At 38.9% G+C, this 18,482-nt stretch overlaps 2 protein-coding genes across 3 annotated transcripts; one reads left to right on the forward strand and one right to left on the reverse strand.

The window, feature by feature from the left end:
- The first annotated feature begins 566 nt into the window (after positions 1-566).
- LOC128236158 (protein amalgam-like) lies at positions 567-14,744 on the forward strand. Its single transcript, XM_052951043.1, has 8 exons — positions 567-710; positions 2,479-2,621; positions 3,238-3,460; positions 3,809-3,969; positions 4,298-4,409; positions 4,962-5,112; positions 7,750-7,892; positions 13,960-14,744. Exons 1-8 carry the CDS (start codon positions 656-658, stop codon positions 14,082-14,084), a joined length of 1,113 nt encoding a protein of 370 aa, XP_052807003.1. The 5' UTR covers positions 567-655; the 3' UTR covers positions 14,085-14,744.
- An 860-nt stretch (positions 14,745-15,604) lies between these two features.
- Positions 15,605-18,179, reverse strand: LOC128235159 (protein toll-like). 2 transcript variants are annotated; one of them, XM_052949903.1, is made up of 2 exons: positions 16,718-18,179; positions 15,605-16,156 (listed from the first exon to the last, which is right to left on the reverse strand). In XM_052949903.1, the coding sequence occupies exons 1-2, from the start codon at positions 18,174-18,176 to the stop codon at positions 15,810-15,812; spliced, it is 1,806 nt and encodes a 601-aa protein (XP_052805863.1). In that variant the 5' UTR covers positions 18,177-18,179; the 3' UTR covers positions 15,605-15,809. The 2 variants fall into 2 exon arrangements, with proteins under 2 accessions (XP_052805863.1, XP_052805862.1); XM_052949902.1 differs by having other exon boundaries at positions 16,697-18,179.
- Positions 18,180-18,482: the final 303 nt, after the last annotated feature.

The raw sequence follows: 18,482 nt of genomic DNA on the forward strand, positions 1-18,482 counted from the left end.
ATGCATAGTGCGTAACTTGGGGGACCTTTTAATTTGCGCCCCTTCTTCAGATCGAAAATTTATTTTGTTTAAAATTTTGATAGGAAAGTTATGGGGTACTCCTTCAAAAAAATTTGGGCGTTATATATTGCTTTTTTCCCCTATATTGAAATAAGAAGTACACTTGGACGATATAAGTGGGGAGGAGGAGCGGGGCACCGGGTGTGTACTCCCGCCTGGACCGCTAGTGTAATGTACAGGACGTACAGTAATGTTGCTCTCAGTATTTACTTTTATGGTGTTTAGTTGCCTTCAAATGTCTTTATATGTAAAGGCTTAAATGGTAATGTAAAACCAATTAGCCATCGGTGTTATGTCCCCTAAGTAGGGATCACAGGGGATTCCAATGATGTGAGGTAACACTGTACCCTCTCTCCATTGAAGAAGGAAATGGTCACCTCGGCATTCCACTCGCAATCAAACTTGGTGACAGAGATAATAGACGGGATTGTCTTGTTTGTTATGTACATAAGATTGTTTCAGACTATCAGTACATATAACGATGATGAATATGCACGGAAATCATACCGTTTTTGGAACTACTTTTCATAAAATGACCGAAAACTGAGAACTGTGTTCATACATATTTTTAGTTGCTGTTTTCAAACGATATAAAATGGATTGTAAAGTGATATCCTGTATTTTCAACATACTCCTTCTCAATAATGTGGGTATGTAGCCAGTATTTATTTTCTGCATAAAGACATTGTTCATTCGTACAATATAATACAGTGAATTTATTTTTTACATGTGATATACCATTCGTAAAAGGTCATCTATTATTATTGTGGATAAACACAAACAATGGTTCACTATTTTGTTTATGTGAGAAAAAATTTATTTACCTTGTAAAAAAAATTATGTGTTCATTATTATTATTATTTCGATTGTATACAACATAATAATGATGTTAATAATAATAATTATCTCCTATTCTGCCATTTTAGTTAATACACATCTAGGGACCGTTTTAATATAGATCTTAGTAAATTAGTCATCTATTAAATACACGGCTACAATCTTATTATCAGTAATTAATATTTTCCATAAATGCATTATTTAGTAAGTTGTTAAAGGTGACATAGGTCCATTATTTTGCTACATATTTGTGTGAAGTAAGTTAATAAAATGAACGCAAAGATGAGGAAATAAAAAGAAATTAATGTGTACCTATACGTTTTAGGATTCAAACGGCCCCAGCTTATAATTTCAACAGTATACGAACTTGATTTGAACGCTATTAACACTGTCATAATTTAGTAACTATTGTCAGTGATACGTGTGATCTTAGATACCCTGGATTGTATCTGACAAGCGTGAGTGAAGGCTTCACTCGCTAGATTAGTCCACGCAGACTAGTAAATAAACGTACTATCAATCTTACCAGTTGCATTGTGGTTGCATATTTCCACAATTTCAAAAAAAACTTTTTATCAAAGTACAAGATCGAATAATTCTAATAAGTGTACGAAGCGGCACTTTTCATTTAAATATGAATATTGTTTGAAGTATTAGCGCCAATATCTCGAACAGGCTTTAGTCCTTGATTACAGAGTATTCTCATTTGTTTTGTATACTTTGTGTAAATTTCGTTTTTAATGAATTTTGAGACTTTCAAAGGAAATAATTTTATTTTTTTATAATCATGATAAACTAGTTATGTCAAGTATAAACAGTTTCATTTATGGCTAATTGATATAAGGTCCCTGTTATGGTGCTTTAGTAGTTTCGAAAAAAATGGGGTTATTATTTTATTTGTTTGTAAACTAAGATGCATGATTTAATTAGGCAGCAAAATAATCGATTGCAGAGAGAGGTCTAGTGGTAAAGGTGTCAGGCTCTCACCCAAAAGGTTGTGGGTTCGATCCCCATCAGGAGTAGTTTCTCATGGCCTCTCAAAGAGGACCCAGTACTGGTTGCTGCCCAGGAAACGGAATCGAGAATGATTCTATAAGCTATCTTATTTCTTCACACTCTTGCAAAAATAAAATGAATACATGTATATACTAAATAAATCGATGACCATGGAGGAACAAAACAATACTTACCAAAACATAGGAAATGTATGGCAAAAATAAGAAATAAGTATGTTACGTATGAAAAATATATAAAAGAATGGCAACAATAGTTTTATAGGACTTGGTCTAAGGTTCATGAACCGCCTGGTATCCCTCGCAATGAAGCTTGCAAACAGCTCGATGATGGCAATCATTCTCACCAAATGTCGTTATCATTGGGCCAAAATTTATGTCTGATTAAAGCCTGTTATTTTTTTTTATAATTGACGCAGGACACTCGCCGGACAATCGACCTTAATTTCAGACTTATAATAGCTTACCCTACTCACGCGGCTTGATTGTTCTATGCCTAATTGTACGGAATATATAAACGCCCGATAAACAACATCGAAACTCATTTCATTACATGGGTAATTGACAGTGTTTTGCCACGATCCTACGATCTATATGAAGTACACATTTCCTGACACCAGGAAGGTGGACGGCTACAACACCATCGTGGTCGAGAAGGATAAAGACTGTACACTGTCCTGTGTCATCGACAAGAAACCAAAAACTAGCGAGGTAAGCAATTTATTTATCTAATTGGCAGGACCCACCGTATTTGCCAAGCAAATATATATATATCGGCGGGGGGGGGGGGGGGGGGGGGCATATATAAAATAAATGGAGGTGGCCTGGCAAATATGGTGGGTCCTGTCAACAAAACCGCCGCCTGTGGTTGCGCTGCGGCTTTAGGTCATTGATGTGGTCGCTCAAAACTGTAAAGCGGTAAGTTCAAAATGACTCTACCATTCTTATGACGTATGTACATTGCTCATCACACGGAAAAGTGACGAGAAAATAATTATATAATATAATATATTTTATGTAAAAATAATAATGATAATATAAATAGCTCATTATACACCTGTTTATACTGTCCAGTATATTTGTTTCAGTATACAATATTCATATTTTCATACGAATACATAGTGTATCATGGTATTCTATAACATAGACAAATTGACCGGATATTCCCGAGCTTGCGATTAACTCCCCCTATTCGTCCAGCCAAATTGACTAGCACGTCTTATAAATTTAGCCACCAGTGAACTTTCAGGAAAACAATCCACTGAAGCGAACATTTTTTTCGTCGTTTTTTTGTCCTTACATTTGTACATCGTACGTGTGTTTACAGCTGCAATGGGTTGCCCAGATTTACCGGTCGAACACGACCATCGCCATCTCGACCTCCACGGACACTCAAAACTCCTTCAAATACCAGCTGGACAAGCCGGCCACCAACATCTTCCGCCTCAAGGTTCAGAACGTTCAGGTGGACGACCAGGGGCTGTACATATGCCGCGTTCAACTGCATACACAACAGTTTGCTAATGTCAGCAGGATGATCAAGGTCGTTCGTAAGTGTGGCCATAAAATGTCCTTTTTCTAATTGAATTCGTTCTTTCTGTATTCAAGTTCTTCAGTGTAATCTGATCATTTCTTAGTTCCAATCTCCCCCCCCACCACACACACAAGCACTCGCGTGCACGCGCGCACGAACGCACGCACCCACGCACGCACGCACGCACGCACGCACACAGACACACCACTATTATCCAATCCTTTCTGGCCATTACGAACAATTTAATAACAGTTGTAATTCAGCGTTCGACTTATTAATTTATCAGATGGATGCATGCAGATGCACATGTGCTTTGCATTTAATGTTGACATATTTATAAGGCCAATTCTTACTATATTTCCAGAGCGACCCCAGGTGATCGACATCTTCACGAGTTCAAACATGGTGAAGGAAGAAGGCGCCCCTACGGAACTAAAATGTGCCGCCGACGGGATCCCGAAACCCCTAATATCCTGGGAAAGGGCCGGTGGTGGCATTCTGCCGTCAGGAGGCAGGGAACTAGTTGTACGTTTTATAGGAAATCTTGCACATATATCGCATCTAATATCTATGTCCGAATTAACTGCCATTTTTAAATTGGCGAAAACATCACTGGTAAAACTTACAACTTTGTCTTGCTGCAGTCGCAACAAAACTGTTGCTGAATGACATGTATGAGATAAGTACTTCGTGACAGATCATTTTAGGTGCAAACCAATGTGGTCATCTTCAGATGTGTTGTTGTTTGTTTGTTATAGAACAAGTAAAAATAGTGTAAGACGTATATGAAAACGCATAATGGCGATTAGTATGTATGCCCCACTCTATCATAGATGTGTCTTGCATTTTGCAGTCCTCAAGTCTGAAAATTAGCAAGGTAAATCGCGAACACCAAGGTGTGTACAAGTGCATCGCCAAGAATACTGCCGGGATGGACGTCCGTCGGATCAAACTAGACGTCAAATGTAAGTGTAGTGCTGTAAAGAAAGAAATTTTTGCAGCGTTATATTAAACAAGAGCGAGAGCTAATGCTTCAGTTAAAAAGGGGCGTAATTCAAGTTATTGTTAATTATGAATTAATAATTAGGTTATTGGCCTTGATGTTCATGTGTGTATTGTCTCGAGCAACATGTATGTTGATTTTCTTAAACGTTTTTTAATGAGTTATGGCGAACATTTAAGTTTGTACATAACGACGGCACCACTGATGCCGTCGACGACGCGAAGGCTTTCACACTATACAGACCTTTTACTCGAAATACAGACTAGCAAAAAACAGTTTTACTACAATGAGGGTTTGTTCAAGTGTATGGCCAATTGGGATGGACGTTCTTAGCACTGAACGCAATGAATATGTGTGGTGTTAAAATGGTTCATGTTATAGTCGCCTGATTAATGAATATAGCTACATCTGTGATCGTTTATAACTTTTATTTAAGCCTAACATTGAAACTGAGTTATGGACCTTGTTCTACATGTGCGCATTGTCTTGACATCGACAAACGCCATTATTTCAGTCACTCCCCGATTGGCCAGCAAAGCCCGGGAGGTGTTCCAGGCTGTCGGGTATAAACGTGAGCTCAAATGTGAGGCATCCGGCAACCCGACGCCGACCAAAGACCAGATGATGTGGTTCAGGAACGGGAATCTTCTGTCGGCGGGGAAAAAGTAATGTGTTCCATTTGATCTGTTTCATATCAATGTAAAAACGAATTTGAAAGTGTTCTTACTCACCGTGCGAAGGATTAAACGCATTTATTATGAAGGTCAGCTATTTTAATTATAGGCTTATGCTGCTGGACTTAAAGGACTTATATCGCAGACATTTACCACACTAACAGCACTTAAAAATACATTTCAAAACTGAACGTTACGTTTGCAATATCAAACACATGTTATCCGCCCCTTTTGGAAATCCCCTTTATATCACTTTTGAACTACAACAACAACAACAACAACAACAACAACAGATTCCCTTGGCGTTTATACTGCATTTGTACTTTTTTTCCTCTGTAGCAATCCGGCCTTAAATAAAAAAAAACACAAACAATTTAATCTGAGACCCCAAACATTAGAATATAAGCTACATTTTCGGCAAATGAAACGACTCATCTGCCTGAACAAGCAATAAATCTTAAGTAAAACAACACACTGAAATCACCCACTGATTTTTTATTTTCAAAACAGTCTATTATTGGAATCTGTATCTCGTCAAATACGTAATAGTTGATTAATAATAGGTCATTAAAATTGGAATGATAGGTAAAAGTTTAGTATTATGCTTCAGCCATGTCGAACACTGCATAAACATTTTAGTTTTGTCGAATTCAAAAACAATGTAAGCTTAAAGAAATTCAATGGACAGACGGTGAAGGAAACAGTGCTTGACAGTCTAAAATGTTCTTGAGATAATTGATATTTTGCCACCCTTTTAAAGACTTTCTTCCAATCGAATTTGGTACGGTTTTATTCATAATTAAACAGGCGCCAATATTCAAAACATTGTTGGCTACATTCGATGTTTATACAGTCCAAACTCGTTATGTCGAACTCTGTTATCTCGATGTTCTGGTTATGTCGAACTTGTTTCGAATGAGTTGGGTTAAGCTATACACTTTATGTATTTCGTTTTATTCGAATGTTCGTTAGCTCGAAGTATTTACCGAGGTTTCAACGACCTCGACATAGCGATTTTTTTGACTGTAGTTAGAATATATTTATAAGATAAAGTTTTAATTATTAAAACATAACCGACTTCGTGTAAGCCTCTCCGAAATTGTATCAATTTTAAAATTAAGCTGTGTGTCTATAAAAAAGATCTGCCAATTACTGCAATATATCACGGACCTATAAACCCATGGTTTATAGGTCCGTGAATATATTGTGATGTCATTTGAATCATCGTTGACACTGACACATTGCGTCTTTGCATATGCAAACAATAGGCGTGGCTGTATGCGCATGCGCAGTTATAGAAATTTACTAAATCATGAAGAGGCTTCTTCAGCAATATTCAGCAATAAATAACGATTCTCCACAAATAAACATTTTAAGAATCTTGCGCCCCAGATTGGCTGAAAATGTGGGTCAAACACTTATATGTGATTGTAACCTGTTTTCAGTAGGCGAGGAATCAAATAATTACGCCATGTCTGTGATGTTGTAAAACTATAACGTAACAATTGAGTGTGGTACTTATTGAAAACTGATCGGCAAATTTATTGACAGGAAATATAGGTTATAATCTGAAATCAGTTAGCAGATATTAAGTTAAATCATTTTGATTGAAAAATGCGCTAGCTCCGCCCCTTCATAATCAATAAGATTTTACTTCATATATTCTAACTATTACCAATACATATGGACATTCCGTGATTATTAAACATATTTTCCCCGCCAGAAAAAGCGGGCATAAACAGAGAGTATAAATTTACCACCAAAACTTGACATATATAACATACACTTCATGTTATTAGAAAAGTGGCAATATTTATTTTTTTCTTGTTAAAAATGGCAGATTTATATTAAAATTTGTCTACAATTTGTGTTAAGCAATAACACCACTATATTGTAATTAATGATATACTTAAGAAATATATCACACCGCTGAGGGTCATATGACATTATAAGGACCGGCTAGTCAGCCCCCGAAGGTGTATATGCCTTTATGTACTGAATAAAGTTGAGTTGAGTACGATATCACATTGTCCCTAAATCATACAGTGTATTGTTGTAGATGCCAAAGGCTTGACAGATTTATGGAAAAAAATGTAAAATTTAGTTTGTGAATGTCAATGAAACCATTTAAAGTAACATTCTTATTCAAAATCAATACATACACATATATAACAAACATACATTTTGAATGATTAACCTTTAACTACTCACTAAATAATGCATTTATCGAAAATATTGGTTACTGATAACAAGATTGTAACCGTGTATTTAATAGCTGAAACGCACACATATTAAATGATTAGCGAGTGCTTAAAGATTTACTGTGATCTACTATCGTCTCATAACGTAGAATTACCGTGTTTTCTGTAGCTTTCTATCAAATTAAACTCGGTATCCTTTATCAGAACCTTTGGTTTCGACATTTATTCATCCTTTTTGGTACGTATATTAAAACAATTTTGAAAAAAAAATATGTTTGGGAGTAAGAGAGCATCTTCAAAACCGATATTTGTATATTGCTTTTTCATGTTCGAACGATATTTGTTAATATTTCACATATATATTTAATATTAACCAAATATTGATTTCACATGATGTGTAACCGGTTTGAAATAAAATATATTTCAGGTACACGTTTGAGAACTACTTCGGCTCGAACTACGTCCTGATGAAGATGATCATACACGACATTGTGGCCGAGGACTACGGACAATACAGCTGCTATGCCGAAAACATGCAGGGGTCCGGAGAAACCACGATCCTCTTGACAAGTAATGTTTTATTGTCAACTCAACATACCTATGACAATTGTTTGCCACGAATAATGCATTTTTATAACTTCGTTTTTTATCTGTGATCAGGGGCGGATCCAGGATTTGACGTTAGAGGGGGCGTAACTTGGCGATGTAACCCTTTGACTTACGCCCCTCCATCAGAACCGAAATTCATTTGGTTTAAAGTGTTTGCAATGGGGTTTTGGGTTACTTCCCCAGTATAATTTTATCAATATCTTGTCCGAAATGGTGCATTTTGGGCGTGTTTTATTATTTTTTGTCCTCTTATATTGAATTAAAAAGTAAACATGGACGATTTTATGGTGGGGGGGGGCGTCGGGTACGCCACCCCCGCCCCTGGATCCGCTAGTGGTAGTTATTTAGTTTATGGTTCTCTAGGGTCATAGAATATGTCGTATGGATCACTCATCTACGGAAGGGAATGTCTCTAGCTGGTCGCTGACTACTTGAACGTGAGCTTTCAGTTTTTTATGATCAGTTTTACTTCATTCTTTATTGTCTCCAAGTAAAATCGGGCTCCGATGAGCTTAGCATGTTTATATTTGCTATTATTCATGAATGATGAATGTTGTAATTGTTTGAGATTGGATAACCAGAATCTAGTTTAAGCTCCCCCCGACTTCCTGATTGTTTTTATTGAACGTCCCAAGGTCAAGGTGGTACCCCGGTTGTGTCAATAAAACGTGTGTTAATAGCTTCTGGTTTCATTAATCATGTTAATATTTGTCGAAGTCCCTTTGCCAAGTTTTTTCGTTTGTGTCCGCTTAATCACATTTGAGCATTCTGTAGATAGCGCGTTTGTGTCTTATATGACTTGATTTATTAATTCTACCGTATGACATTTCGTTGAATATTTCAACATGTGATTTTTATATTGTTCTACAAAGCAGTGGCCACATTCGGTTCTCTCACTGGCCTCAGTATGTTAACTTTCTTTACCAAAGGAAGATATTTGTTGATGCGATATAAAATCACCAGTTTATCAGTAAAAGTCATCGTTGTTGTGGCTGTTGTTTTAATTAGAGTTGTTGTTGTAGTTTTTGTTGCTGCTGCTGTTGTTGTCAGTGGTGGTGCTGGTTGTGGTGGTTCTGGTGGTGGTAGTCGTGTAAGACTTTTTTTGGTACTTGAAACAATCATAGATAGTCAGTCCGCGGTAGCATGCCCTGTGTTTCTCTAGATCGTCTAAATTGGACCATAACTTATAAGTACGAAAAATATCTTACACTACTGCCTACAAGTCTACCACCACCAAAACCAGTCTAAAACTTATATGCATTGGAGTATACTGCATTCCTCAGAATCGATCGATATCAACAAAATTAATAAACTGAATTTTTGAAAAATCCTCGATTGTCATTGCCCACACATAAATGTAAACGCCAAGCATATGCTACCTTTTACTACCTACATTAGTTTAACAAACAAGCCTTACCAATATACTGACTGAAGAATTCTTTAAGATACTTTTTTCGTGCATTCATCAGAAACGATATACGTAAATAATTGAACAGAATATTTGAAAAAGCCTTTGTGTCTCCGGTTGAATGTCTCTGGTTGATTGTGCCTCTCTGGTTGAGTGTCTCTCTGGCTGAGTATGTCTCTGGTTGAGTTTGTCTCTCTGGTTAAGAGTTTTTCTGGTTGGATGTGTCTCTGGTTGATTGTGCCTCTTTGGTAGATTGTGTCAGGTTGAGTGTGTCTGTTTGAGTGTGTCTCTGGTTAATTGTGCCTCTCTGGAAGAGTGTGTCTCTGGTTAATTGTGCCTCTCTGGTAGAGTGTGTCCGATTGAGTGTGTCTGGTAGAGTGTGTCTTTGCATGGCTAACTGTGCCTCTCTGGTAGAGTGTGTCAGGTTGAGTGTGTCTGTTTGAGTGTGTCTGTTGAGTGTGTCTCTGCATGGTTAATTGTGCCTCTCTGGTAGAGTGTGTCAGGTTGAGTGTGTCTGTTTGAGTGTGTCTGGTAGAGTGTGTCTCTGCATGGTTAATTGTGCCTCTCTGGTAGAGTGTGTCTGGTAGAGTGTGTCTCTGGTTCATTGTGCCTCCCTGGAAGAGTGTGTCTGGTAGAGTGTGTCTCTGCATGGTTAATTGTGCCTCTCTGGTAGAGTGTGTCTGGTAGAGTGTGTCTCTGCATGGTTCATTGTGCCTCTCTGGTAGAGTGTGTCTGGTAGAGTGTGTCTCTGCATGGTTAATTGTACCTCTCTGGTAGAGTGTGTCTCTGCATGGTTCATTGTGCCTCTCTGGTAGAGTGTGTCTGGTAGAGTGTGTCTCTGCATGGTTAATTGTACCTCTCTGGTAGAGTGTGTCAGGTTGAGTGTGTCCGGTTTAGTGTGTCTCTGCATGGTAAATTATGCCTCCCTGGAAGAGTGTGTCAGGTTGAGTTTGTCAGTTTGAGTGTGTCTCTGGTTCATTGTGCCTCTCTGGTAGAGTGTGTCTCTGGTTCATTGTGCCTCTCTGGTAGAGTGTGTCCGGTTTAGTGTGTCTCTGCATGGTTAATTTTGCCTCTCTGGAAGAGTGTGTCTCTGGTTCATTGTGCCTCCCTGGAAGAGTGTGTCAGGTTGAGTGTGTCAGTTTGAGTGTGTCTCTGGTTCATTGTGCCTCTCTGGTAGAGTGTGTCTCTGGTTCATTGTGCCTCTCTGGTAGAGTGTGTCCGGTTTAGTGTGTCTCTGCATGGTTAATTTTGCCTCTCTGGAAGAGTGTGTCTCTGGTTCATTGTGCCTCCCTGGAAGAGTGTGTCAGGTTGAGTGTGTCAGTTTGAGTGTGTCTCTGATTCATTGTGCCTCTCTGGTAGAGTGTGTCCGGTTTAGTGTGTCTCTGCATGGTTAATTTTGCCTCTCTGGAAGAGTGTGTCTCTGGTTCATTGTGCCTCCCTGGAAGAGTGTGTCAGGTTGAGTGTGTCAGTTTGAGTGTGTCTCTGATTCATTGTGCCTCTCTGGTAGAGTGTGTCCGGTTTAGTGTGTCTCTGCATGGTTAATTTTGCCTCTCTGGAAGAGTGTGTCTCTGGTTCATTGTGCCTCCCTGGAAGAGTGTGTCAGGTTGAGTGTGTCAGTTTGAGTGTGTCTCTGGTTCATTGTGCCTCTCTGGTAGAGTGTGTCCGGTTTAGTGTGTCTGTGCATGGTTAATTTTGCCTCTCTGGAAGAGTGTGTCTCTGGTTCATTGTGCCTCTCTGGTAGAGTATGTCCGGTTTAGTGTGGCTCTGCATGGTTAATTGTGCCTCTCTGGAAGAGTGTGTCAGGTTGAGTGTGTCAGTTTGAGTGTGTCTCTGGTTCATTGTGCCTCTCTGGTAGAGTGTGTCTCTGGTTCATTGTGCCTCTCTGGAAGAGTGTGTCCGGTTTAGTGTGTCTCTGCATGGTTAATTGTGCCTCTCTGGAAGAGTGTGTCAGGTTGAGTGTGTCAGTTTGAGTGTGTCTCTGGTTCATTGTGCCTCTCTGGAAGAGTGTGTCTCTGGTTCATTGTGCCTCTCTGGTAGAGTGTGTCAGGTTGAGTGTGTCTGGTTGAGTGTGTCTCTGGTTCATTGTGCCTCTCTGGTAGAGTGTGTCCGGTTTAGTGTGTCTCTGCATGGTTAATTGTGCCTCTCTGGTAGAGTGTGTCAGGTTGAGTGTGTCTGGTTGAGTGTGTCTCAGGTTGATAGTGCCTCTCTGGTAGAGTGTGTCTGTTTTAATGTGTCTCTGGTTGATAGTGCCTCTCTGGTAGAGTGTGTCAGGTTGAGTGTGTCTGTTTAAATGTGTCTCTGGTTGATAGTGCCTCTCTGGTAGAGTGTGTCAGGTTGAGTGTGTCTGTTTGAGCGTATCTCGTTGAGGGTCTCTCTGGTTAAGTGTGCCTCTCTGGTAGAGTGTGTCTCGTTGAGTGTGTCTCTGGTTGATTGTGCCTCTCTGGTAGAGTATGTCTCTGTTTAATTGTACCTCTCTGGTAGAGTGTGTCTCTCTGGTTGAGCATGTCTCGTTGAGGGTGTCTCTGGTTAATTGTGCCTCTCTGGTTGATTGTGTCTCTCTGGTAGAATGTGTCTTTGGTTGAGGGTGCCTTTGGTTAAATGTACCTCTCTGGTTGATTGTGTCTCTCTTGTAGAGTGTGTCTCTGGTTGAGGGTGTCTCTGGTTAAATGCACCTCTCTGGTTGAGTGTGTCTCTCTGGTAGAGTGTGTCTCGTTTAGGATGTCTCTGGGTAATTGTGTCTCTCTGGTTGAGTGTGTCTCTCTGATACAATGTGTCTCTGGTTGATTGTACCTCTCTGGTTAATTGTGTCCCTCTGGTTGAGGGTGTCTCTGGTTAATTGTGTCTCTCTGGTTGAGTGTGTCTCTCGGGTTGAGTGTGTCTCGTTGAGGGTGTCTCTGGTTAATTGCGTCTCTCTGGTTGAGTGTGTCTCTCTGGTTGAGTGTGTCTCGTTGAGGGTGTCTCTGGTTAATTGTGTCTCTCTGGTTGAGTGTGTCTCTCTGGTTGAGTGCGTCTCTCTGGTTGAGTGTTTCTCGTTGAGGGCGTCTCTGGTTAATTGTGTCTCTCTGGTTGAATGTGTCTCTCTGGTTGAGTGTGTCTTGTTGAGGGTGTCTCTGGTTAATTGTGTCTCTCTGGTTGAGTGTGTCTCTCCGTTTGAGTGTGTCTCTCTGGTTGAGTGTTTCTCGTTGAGGGCGTCTCTGGTTAATTGTGTCTCTCTGGCTGAATGTGTCTCGAAGAGTGTGTCTCGTTGAGTGTTTATTTGGTGGATTTTTCCCTGGTTAGGTGTCTCTTGTTGAGTGTCTCTGGTAGAGTGCGTCTGGTTGAGTGTGTCTCTGGTTGAATGTCTCTGGTTGGATGTCTCTTGTTGAGAGGATTAGCGTATGTTTCAGCGTAAGCGTTTTCAGCACCAAACGCGCATCCACGAGAAGTACTTACTTTTGTTATTCACAAGGTGAACTTGTTAAAGATTTTACACTGAAACAATGAATATCTTCTGTAGAATAAATGACTGAAAGATATAGAATGACTGGTCAAATAGAATGCGAACGGTTTGTTAGTGTCGTCGTTGAAATTGTGTACTAATCGTGTAAATATTCTTCACTTAAAAAAATCTACAGACCAGCAGAAAGCTTATAACAAATCTTTGCCTCAGTTTGATTAGAGGTGTTCATTTAAAACAACGGCTATGGTCTAATGGTCTAAATACGGGTAGCTCTTTAATTTGATCATTTCAGAGTTCAATAATGATATCGTGATATATTTTTACAATCGTCGAAAAACCCATCTGAAATTATTAAGAAGTTACGAATAGTTGATTACATCTACCTATATTTATTCTAGTGGTATTGAACAAGAATATAAGAGGATTTTATTTTGAAAGACTGCCATTTGCTGAATGATTCATGTAAAAGTTTAAGGGGGTTTCCTATTCTATACTCGGCAAAAAAACCTCCTACGACACGATGTACATCTCAAAATAATATTTGTATAATTCTTACAACGATTAATTATTGTAAACCACCGTATTAAGAATAATTTAACTAGGTATTCTGCACCAAACTTTAAAACAATTGATTAGAAATAGCATTGTCGTGTATTTGCTCTTAATACATATTGATATCAAAAGGTCTTATAAAGCCCCCTGTTTGTAAATGGCAAACAACTGAAAGTGCACATCAATCAAATTATTGACGAAATGATCCAGTATATTTCACGCTCATGACAAGTAATATAAATTAATTTCACATGTTTACTAGCAGATAGAAAAAAACGACCCGATGGTCGGTTTTTTAATCGCCCCGCATACATACAAAGTTTATTTCGGTAAGAGTTTACATGATAAATTAAACTGATAAGCATTAGCTATGATATATTCTTAAACAAATGATTTGTCGCAGGACGTTTTTCGCCATGTATAGTATTTCAAAATTTAATGAAAGTACTTTAATATCAGGTCCGCACAGAAAAAGTGAGAGAGAGAGAGAGAGAGAGAGAGAGAGAGAGAGAGAGAATAAGAATTATAAAAAAAAAATGTGGCAATATAAATGTACTTAACAAGTGTAGGAACCAATGATGCATTTTCAGAAGATACTTCTAAGTTCTTGCTTTTCATTTCTGTTTCAGGGTCCGACACGGAAGTCCCTGACAGACTGGTGGCCCCAAGCACAGGACACTTGCTATCGCTCTCCTGGACTTTAATATTCACGCAGTTCATGTACATGGTCTTGATAGTTCCACTCTCTAAATGAGATGTTGTCTCATATTGTCATAATAATTATGTTTTTGTCATTGTTTTTTTCTTTTGCTGAGACATTTATGTTAAAGATTATGTTGTGTGTTTGTGCATTTAACATGGTCTTAGTAGTGTGACCTATTGGCAGGACCAGTAACACAGTCAATAATGCACCAGTCAACTGTAACCACCGTCCCCAGGTCCGTGGGTATACCGGGGATAGCCGGGGAAATGGGCCGTGTTTTTCCCTTCCAGGTGACTCCGCAGTGTCGGGTGAATGCGGTGGTTTTGTTTTCCCGCGGGGAATGGGCCTTTATAGGGTCCCTGGGGTGCGGGGGCATTTGGCGGGGATTTTACCTGCAGTTTGTCCGCGCAGATCGGAGATTTTACCAGGGCTTGGCTAGACCGAAAGTCAAAGTCCCCGCTTTTCCCCGAACCTTGGGGAGGGGGAATGGGGGGGGGGACAATTGACTGGTGCATAACACCAAATGAAGTCAAACAACGTCTTTCATACACATTGCTAAAGTGATAGTTTATAAATGATACACTACTAAAAGCCTAGTTAAACAGTCTGAAACTAGCAAACCTCCCTAATCCTCCTCGAACAGTCCAAACATCTGCCTTGTATAGCATTCCTACGCGAAATGATATTGCCATGATTCAATAGTTGATGCAAGTTTGGTTTTATTACCGTTGGTTTATAACAATTTCTCGAACATTCTGGCTCACGTGGATTACCACGTGTTTATTTATAGTTTCTTAACATACCGTCCAAAGGCCGAGATTCTGGGAAAGTTGACATATGTGTGCCTCTGGGAATACAGCTTTTAGACTGTGACTAAGTGACTCTATATGTTACATGCTGTTGATAAAACTAAACGGGTTTTCATTTAAGCTCAGTCCTAATGAAGTATTGGCCATTATGCTGCAGTATAGAGGCAATCGTTTATAATCCTTATTTCAACACTTTATTTCTTTGATACGCAGTCATTATTCACAAAACATGCAAAGTCATCAACGCAATGATCATAGCATATTAAGATAAGTAGGAAGTTTATTAAACACGCAAACGTTTACACGGACATAGCTTAACAATCCTTTATGTCTGTGGAGCTTAATACCTGTTTGTTTCCTTTGGTAAATTATATAAAACAATTATACAGTCGAACCCCGTTGGCTCGAACTCCCAGGGACCGGCGAAATACCTCGAGCCTCAGAACATTCGAGCCAAGCGGGATTGTTTACCTTCAGTGTAAAGAGTCGGTCCTTTACATCTAGTTTTAGCCAACAAGGAATTCGAGCCAAGCAAGCTCGAAGGAACGGGGTTCGACTGAAGAGGTTATGTGTTATATATTCGGACTTTTTAAAACCTACTTCTTAGAGATTTCATATCTTAATATTCAATATTTTGTTTCGTGTTTATGATATGGCTATGGGTAAATATATTGAATATGTTTCGCATTATGATTAAATAATATTTTATTTAAAAGAATGATAAACATATAATACTGTATACACGAGTATAATGCATGATATTTCAAAACAGATAAGGGAACACAGGCTTAGATAGTTAGAGTTAAATACACATTAGTATAATAATATATGTAAGCATATTAAAATTCCTTTTGATAAAACACAAATCAGTTTAAAACAATCTTTATAGAAACAGAGAGAAACACAAATGCACACAAAAATATCCTTGTAATACAAAACTCGAGCTAGTAAATCATTCGCCAACTTTTCAATGTGCACCGTTGTTCATACTGTCTAGAGCTTCGCTGTGCAGATAACATTTTCGGTATTTACAATTGCATAATAATGGCTTCGGTTCATACAATCGCTCAAACACTGATTTTGAGTAACCATCTACTTTGCCATCACCAGAAGTTACACTTTTTCTGTCAAACAAATCATACTCCTTTTCAAAATCTTCTTTAGGTTTATCGAAATCATCATCTGCCTTGTTGCATCTTTCTCTTTGATTCGCTGGTGGACCTAGTTTCCATTTTAGTCTGTCCAACATGGTAGAATTCCGTTCTTCATAACTGACAACATCTTGTACTCTGTTCAGAGCACGAAGTTTAGGATCTGAAATATCGAATGTTTCAACATTATCAAAATTAATAATCACAATATTCCTGGACGAATCTGATTTAAACCTCGTCCAGATGGTTTCGAACTCCGACACGGTGTTATAGTCTGTCTGATACATGTTGCAAAGAACGATCACGTAGATCCTACTTGTCTCAACGCCTTGCATTACACCATACTCTCTATCCTCTCCGTAATTAATGTCATAGTAGGGCACAAATATTGAATAGTTGCTATTTTTCAATTCTGGTACAATACAGTTATGGACCAGTTTGAACGACTCCTTATTTTCTTCGCACACGGATATAAAAACATCCAATAATTTTGCACCAACTTTGTTTTTCTTCTGTTTAAACCGTCGTACTATCAGCATTAATTCGTATCGAAAACTAAAAATGAGTCCAAGCAAAATGAGGAGTAAGGTGATTAAAGCCCCCAAGGGAACAACGACACTTGCAACATCTATAGTTGTTTCTAAGCAACCAAGGAAATCAGTCGTAACATCTTCTGCGGGCATCACTCCACTGACTGTCGTACATTTTAACCTGTTATACGCACGGTTGATTCTGATCCAATCCCCTACCCAAAGGTTCTGGCAGTCACATCTAACGGGATAGTCGCCAAATCTGATCTTGTGTGGATCCTTTTCTTCAAAATCTTTTCCAAGCGTGTCTAACATTTGGCCATTAATAATGAGTCCTTCTTGGTCCATGTTGTCGACATGTATGTTTTGCAAGGCATTCTCATTCATTTTCCTTATTGTATTTCCGCTCATGTCTAGTTTTATCAATCGCCACAAATAGTTTGTGTCGGGGATTTCAGTTATTACATTCCTAGCTAACAGTAACTCGATGTTTTTGTTGTTCCAGTATCCAAATGGCATTTCATCAGGAAACTGTGTCAGACCTTTGTCGGAGCAGTTAACAATTACTCTATTTTCACTCGGTTTGTCAATACATCGGCAGAAACTAGGGCAGTTTTCTAACTCACAAATAAGCTCATCATATTTGTTCTCCTCAAGGAGCGTTACCATGTCTTTACCTTTCATCCAGTCGGGATGATTACAGCTAAAAGACTGGTTTAAGTTTGTCCAGAACTTAGCATAAGCGACACCTGTACTAACCAGTGGGTAAATGTTGCAGTCGCAGTTGAAAGAACTTGCATCAATGCGGATCTCACCCTCGAAGTATTTTGGGAGTTCATAGAAATGGATGCCGAGTGCCGTAAAATTGAAGAAATGTGTGATGCCTGCCTGTTCTGCTAGTATGTCACCAGGCCCATTCATTGTGTCCAAGACGTAACCAAGCTCATTTGTGAGATCCCCAATGTTTCCATTAGACACATTTATCTTGCAGAACGGCCCGGGCGTGAACAAATTAGTGACATCAAATGTAAGAAAATCGTTCTGAGAAAAATCCACAATACATATATTCTGATCGCCAATGTCAAGGACGTTCGGACCTATATTTTCCAACTTATTATTATTTGACAGTGTAAGAACTCGAAGATTCTTCATTTCACTAAATGTATCATTGCCTACGTCTCTCATTAGATTGTTATCCAAATGTATCGTATCCAACTTTCTCAAGCATTTTATCATTGAAATGTTTTTAATATAGTTGTTTGAAAAATCAATCTTTACAAGAGTGTCCGCAAAGTCACAAATGTTCTCTGGTATCTTCGTCAATAAACTTCCTGGATAAATAACTTCAGTTACGCTCGCACTCGGATTTCTAATAATGATCGCATTTCCAAACACGTCCACTATTTCAATATCTAATTGTCCGAGTGTCTCGGGACAGGAAAAGTTCTCGTTGTTTCTCCGTATTTCCCAACATGGCTCTGCCGTACACGAGCAGCACTGATCCGTTCTTTCCTCGCCAAGACACTCATTTGGACAACATAGAGGTTTTCTCGTGCCGGAGTGCCACTCAAAGTATCCAGAATTGTTGTAACACGCCAGTAGGCATACAGTGGCATGTGCCAGCAAAAGTGACTGAATGAATACAGCAAGCATTATGTTTCCCAACCGAACGTTCTGTCTCAATAGACTTAGTTTTGTGCATAGCCTGAAGTTATATAAAGTACGGGCTGTAAATACGTATACATAGCCGGTCGACTGAACCAATAGCGTTAGATTTAAAAGGAAGTGAGTTAATAAGGTAGCTCCTCATTTAATAATAGATTTTAATGTAAACAATATATATTTGTAAAGCCTGGATCAGAAGTAACTCATTTATAATTGAAATGACTCGTTGTCGAACAAAATGTGTCTTAGACCCATTATACATATATGGCCCACAATCTCTATATTAATTTAACA

Source organism: Mya arenaria, chromosome 5, assembly GCF_026914265.1.
Source record: "Mya arenaria isolate MELC-2E11 chromosome 5, ASM2691426v1".
In the NCBI taxonomy this organism is placed as follows: Eukaryota; Metazoa; Mollusca; class Bivalvia; order Myida; family Myidae; genus Mya; species Mya arenaria.

Coding starts and splice junctions, on each gene's coding strand:
- LOC128236158 (XM_052951043.1), top strand. CDS start 656: ATGGATTGTAAAGTGATATCCTGTATTTTCAACATACTCCTTCTCAAT. Junction 711..2,478: donor ACTCCTTCTCAATAATGTGG/GTATGTAGCCAG, acceptor GGTAATTGACAG/TGTTTTGCCACGATCCTACG. Junction 4,410..4,961: donor GATCAAACTAGACGTCAAAT/GTAAGTGTAGTG, acceptor CCATTATTTCAG/TCACTCCCCGATTGGCCAGC.
- LOC128235159 (XM_052949902.1), bottom strand. CDS start 18,176: ATGCTTGCTGTATTCATTCAGTCACTTTTGCTGGCACATGCCACTGTA. Junction 16,157..16,696: donor TGCGTATAACAGGTTAAAAT/GTACGACAGTCA, acceptor TCGATATTTCAG/ATCCTAAACTTCGTGCTCTG.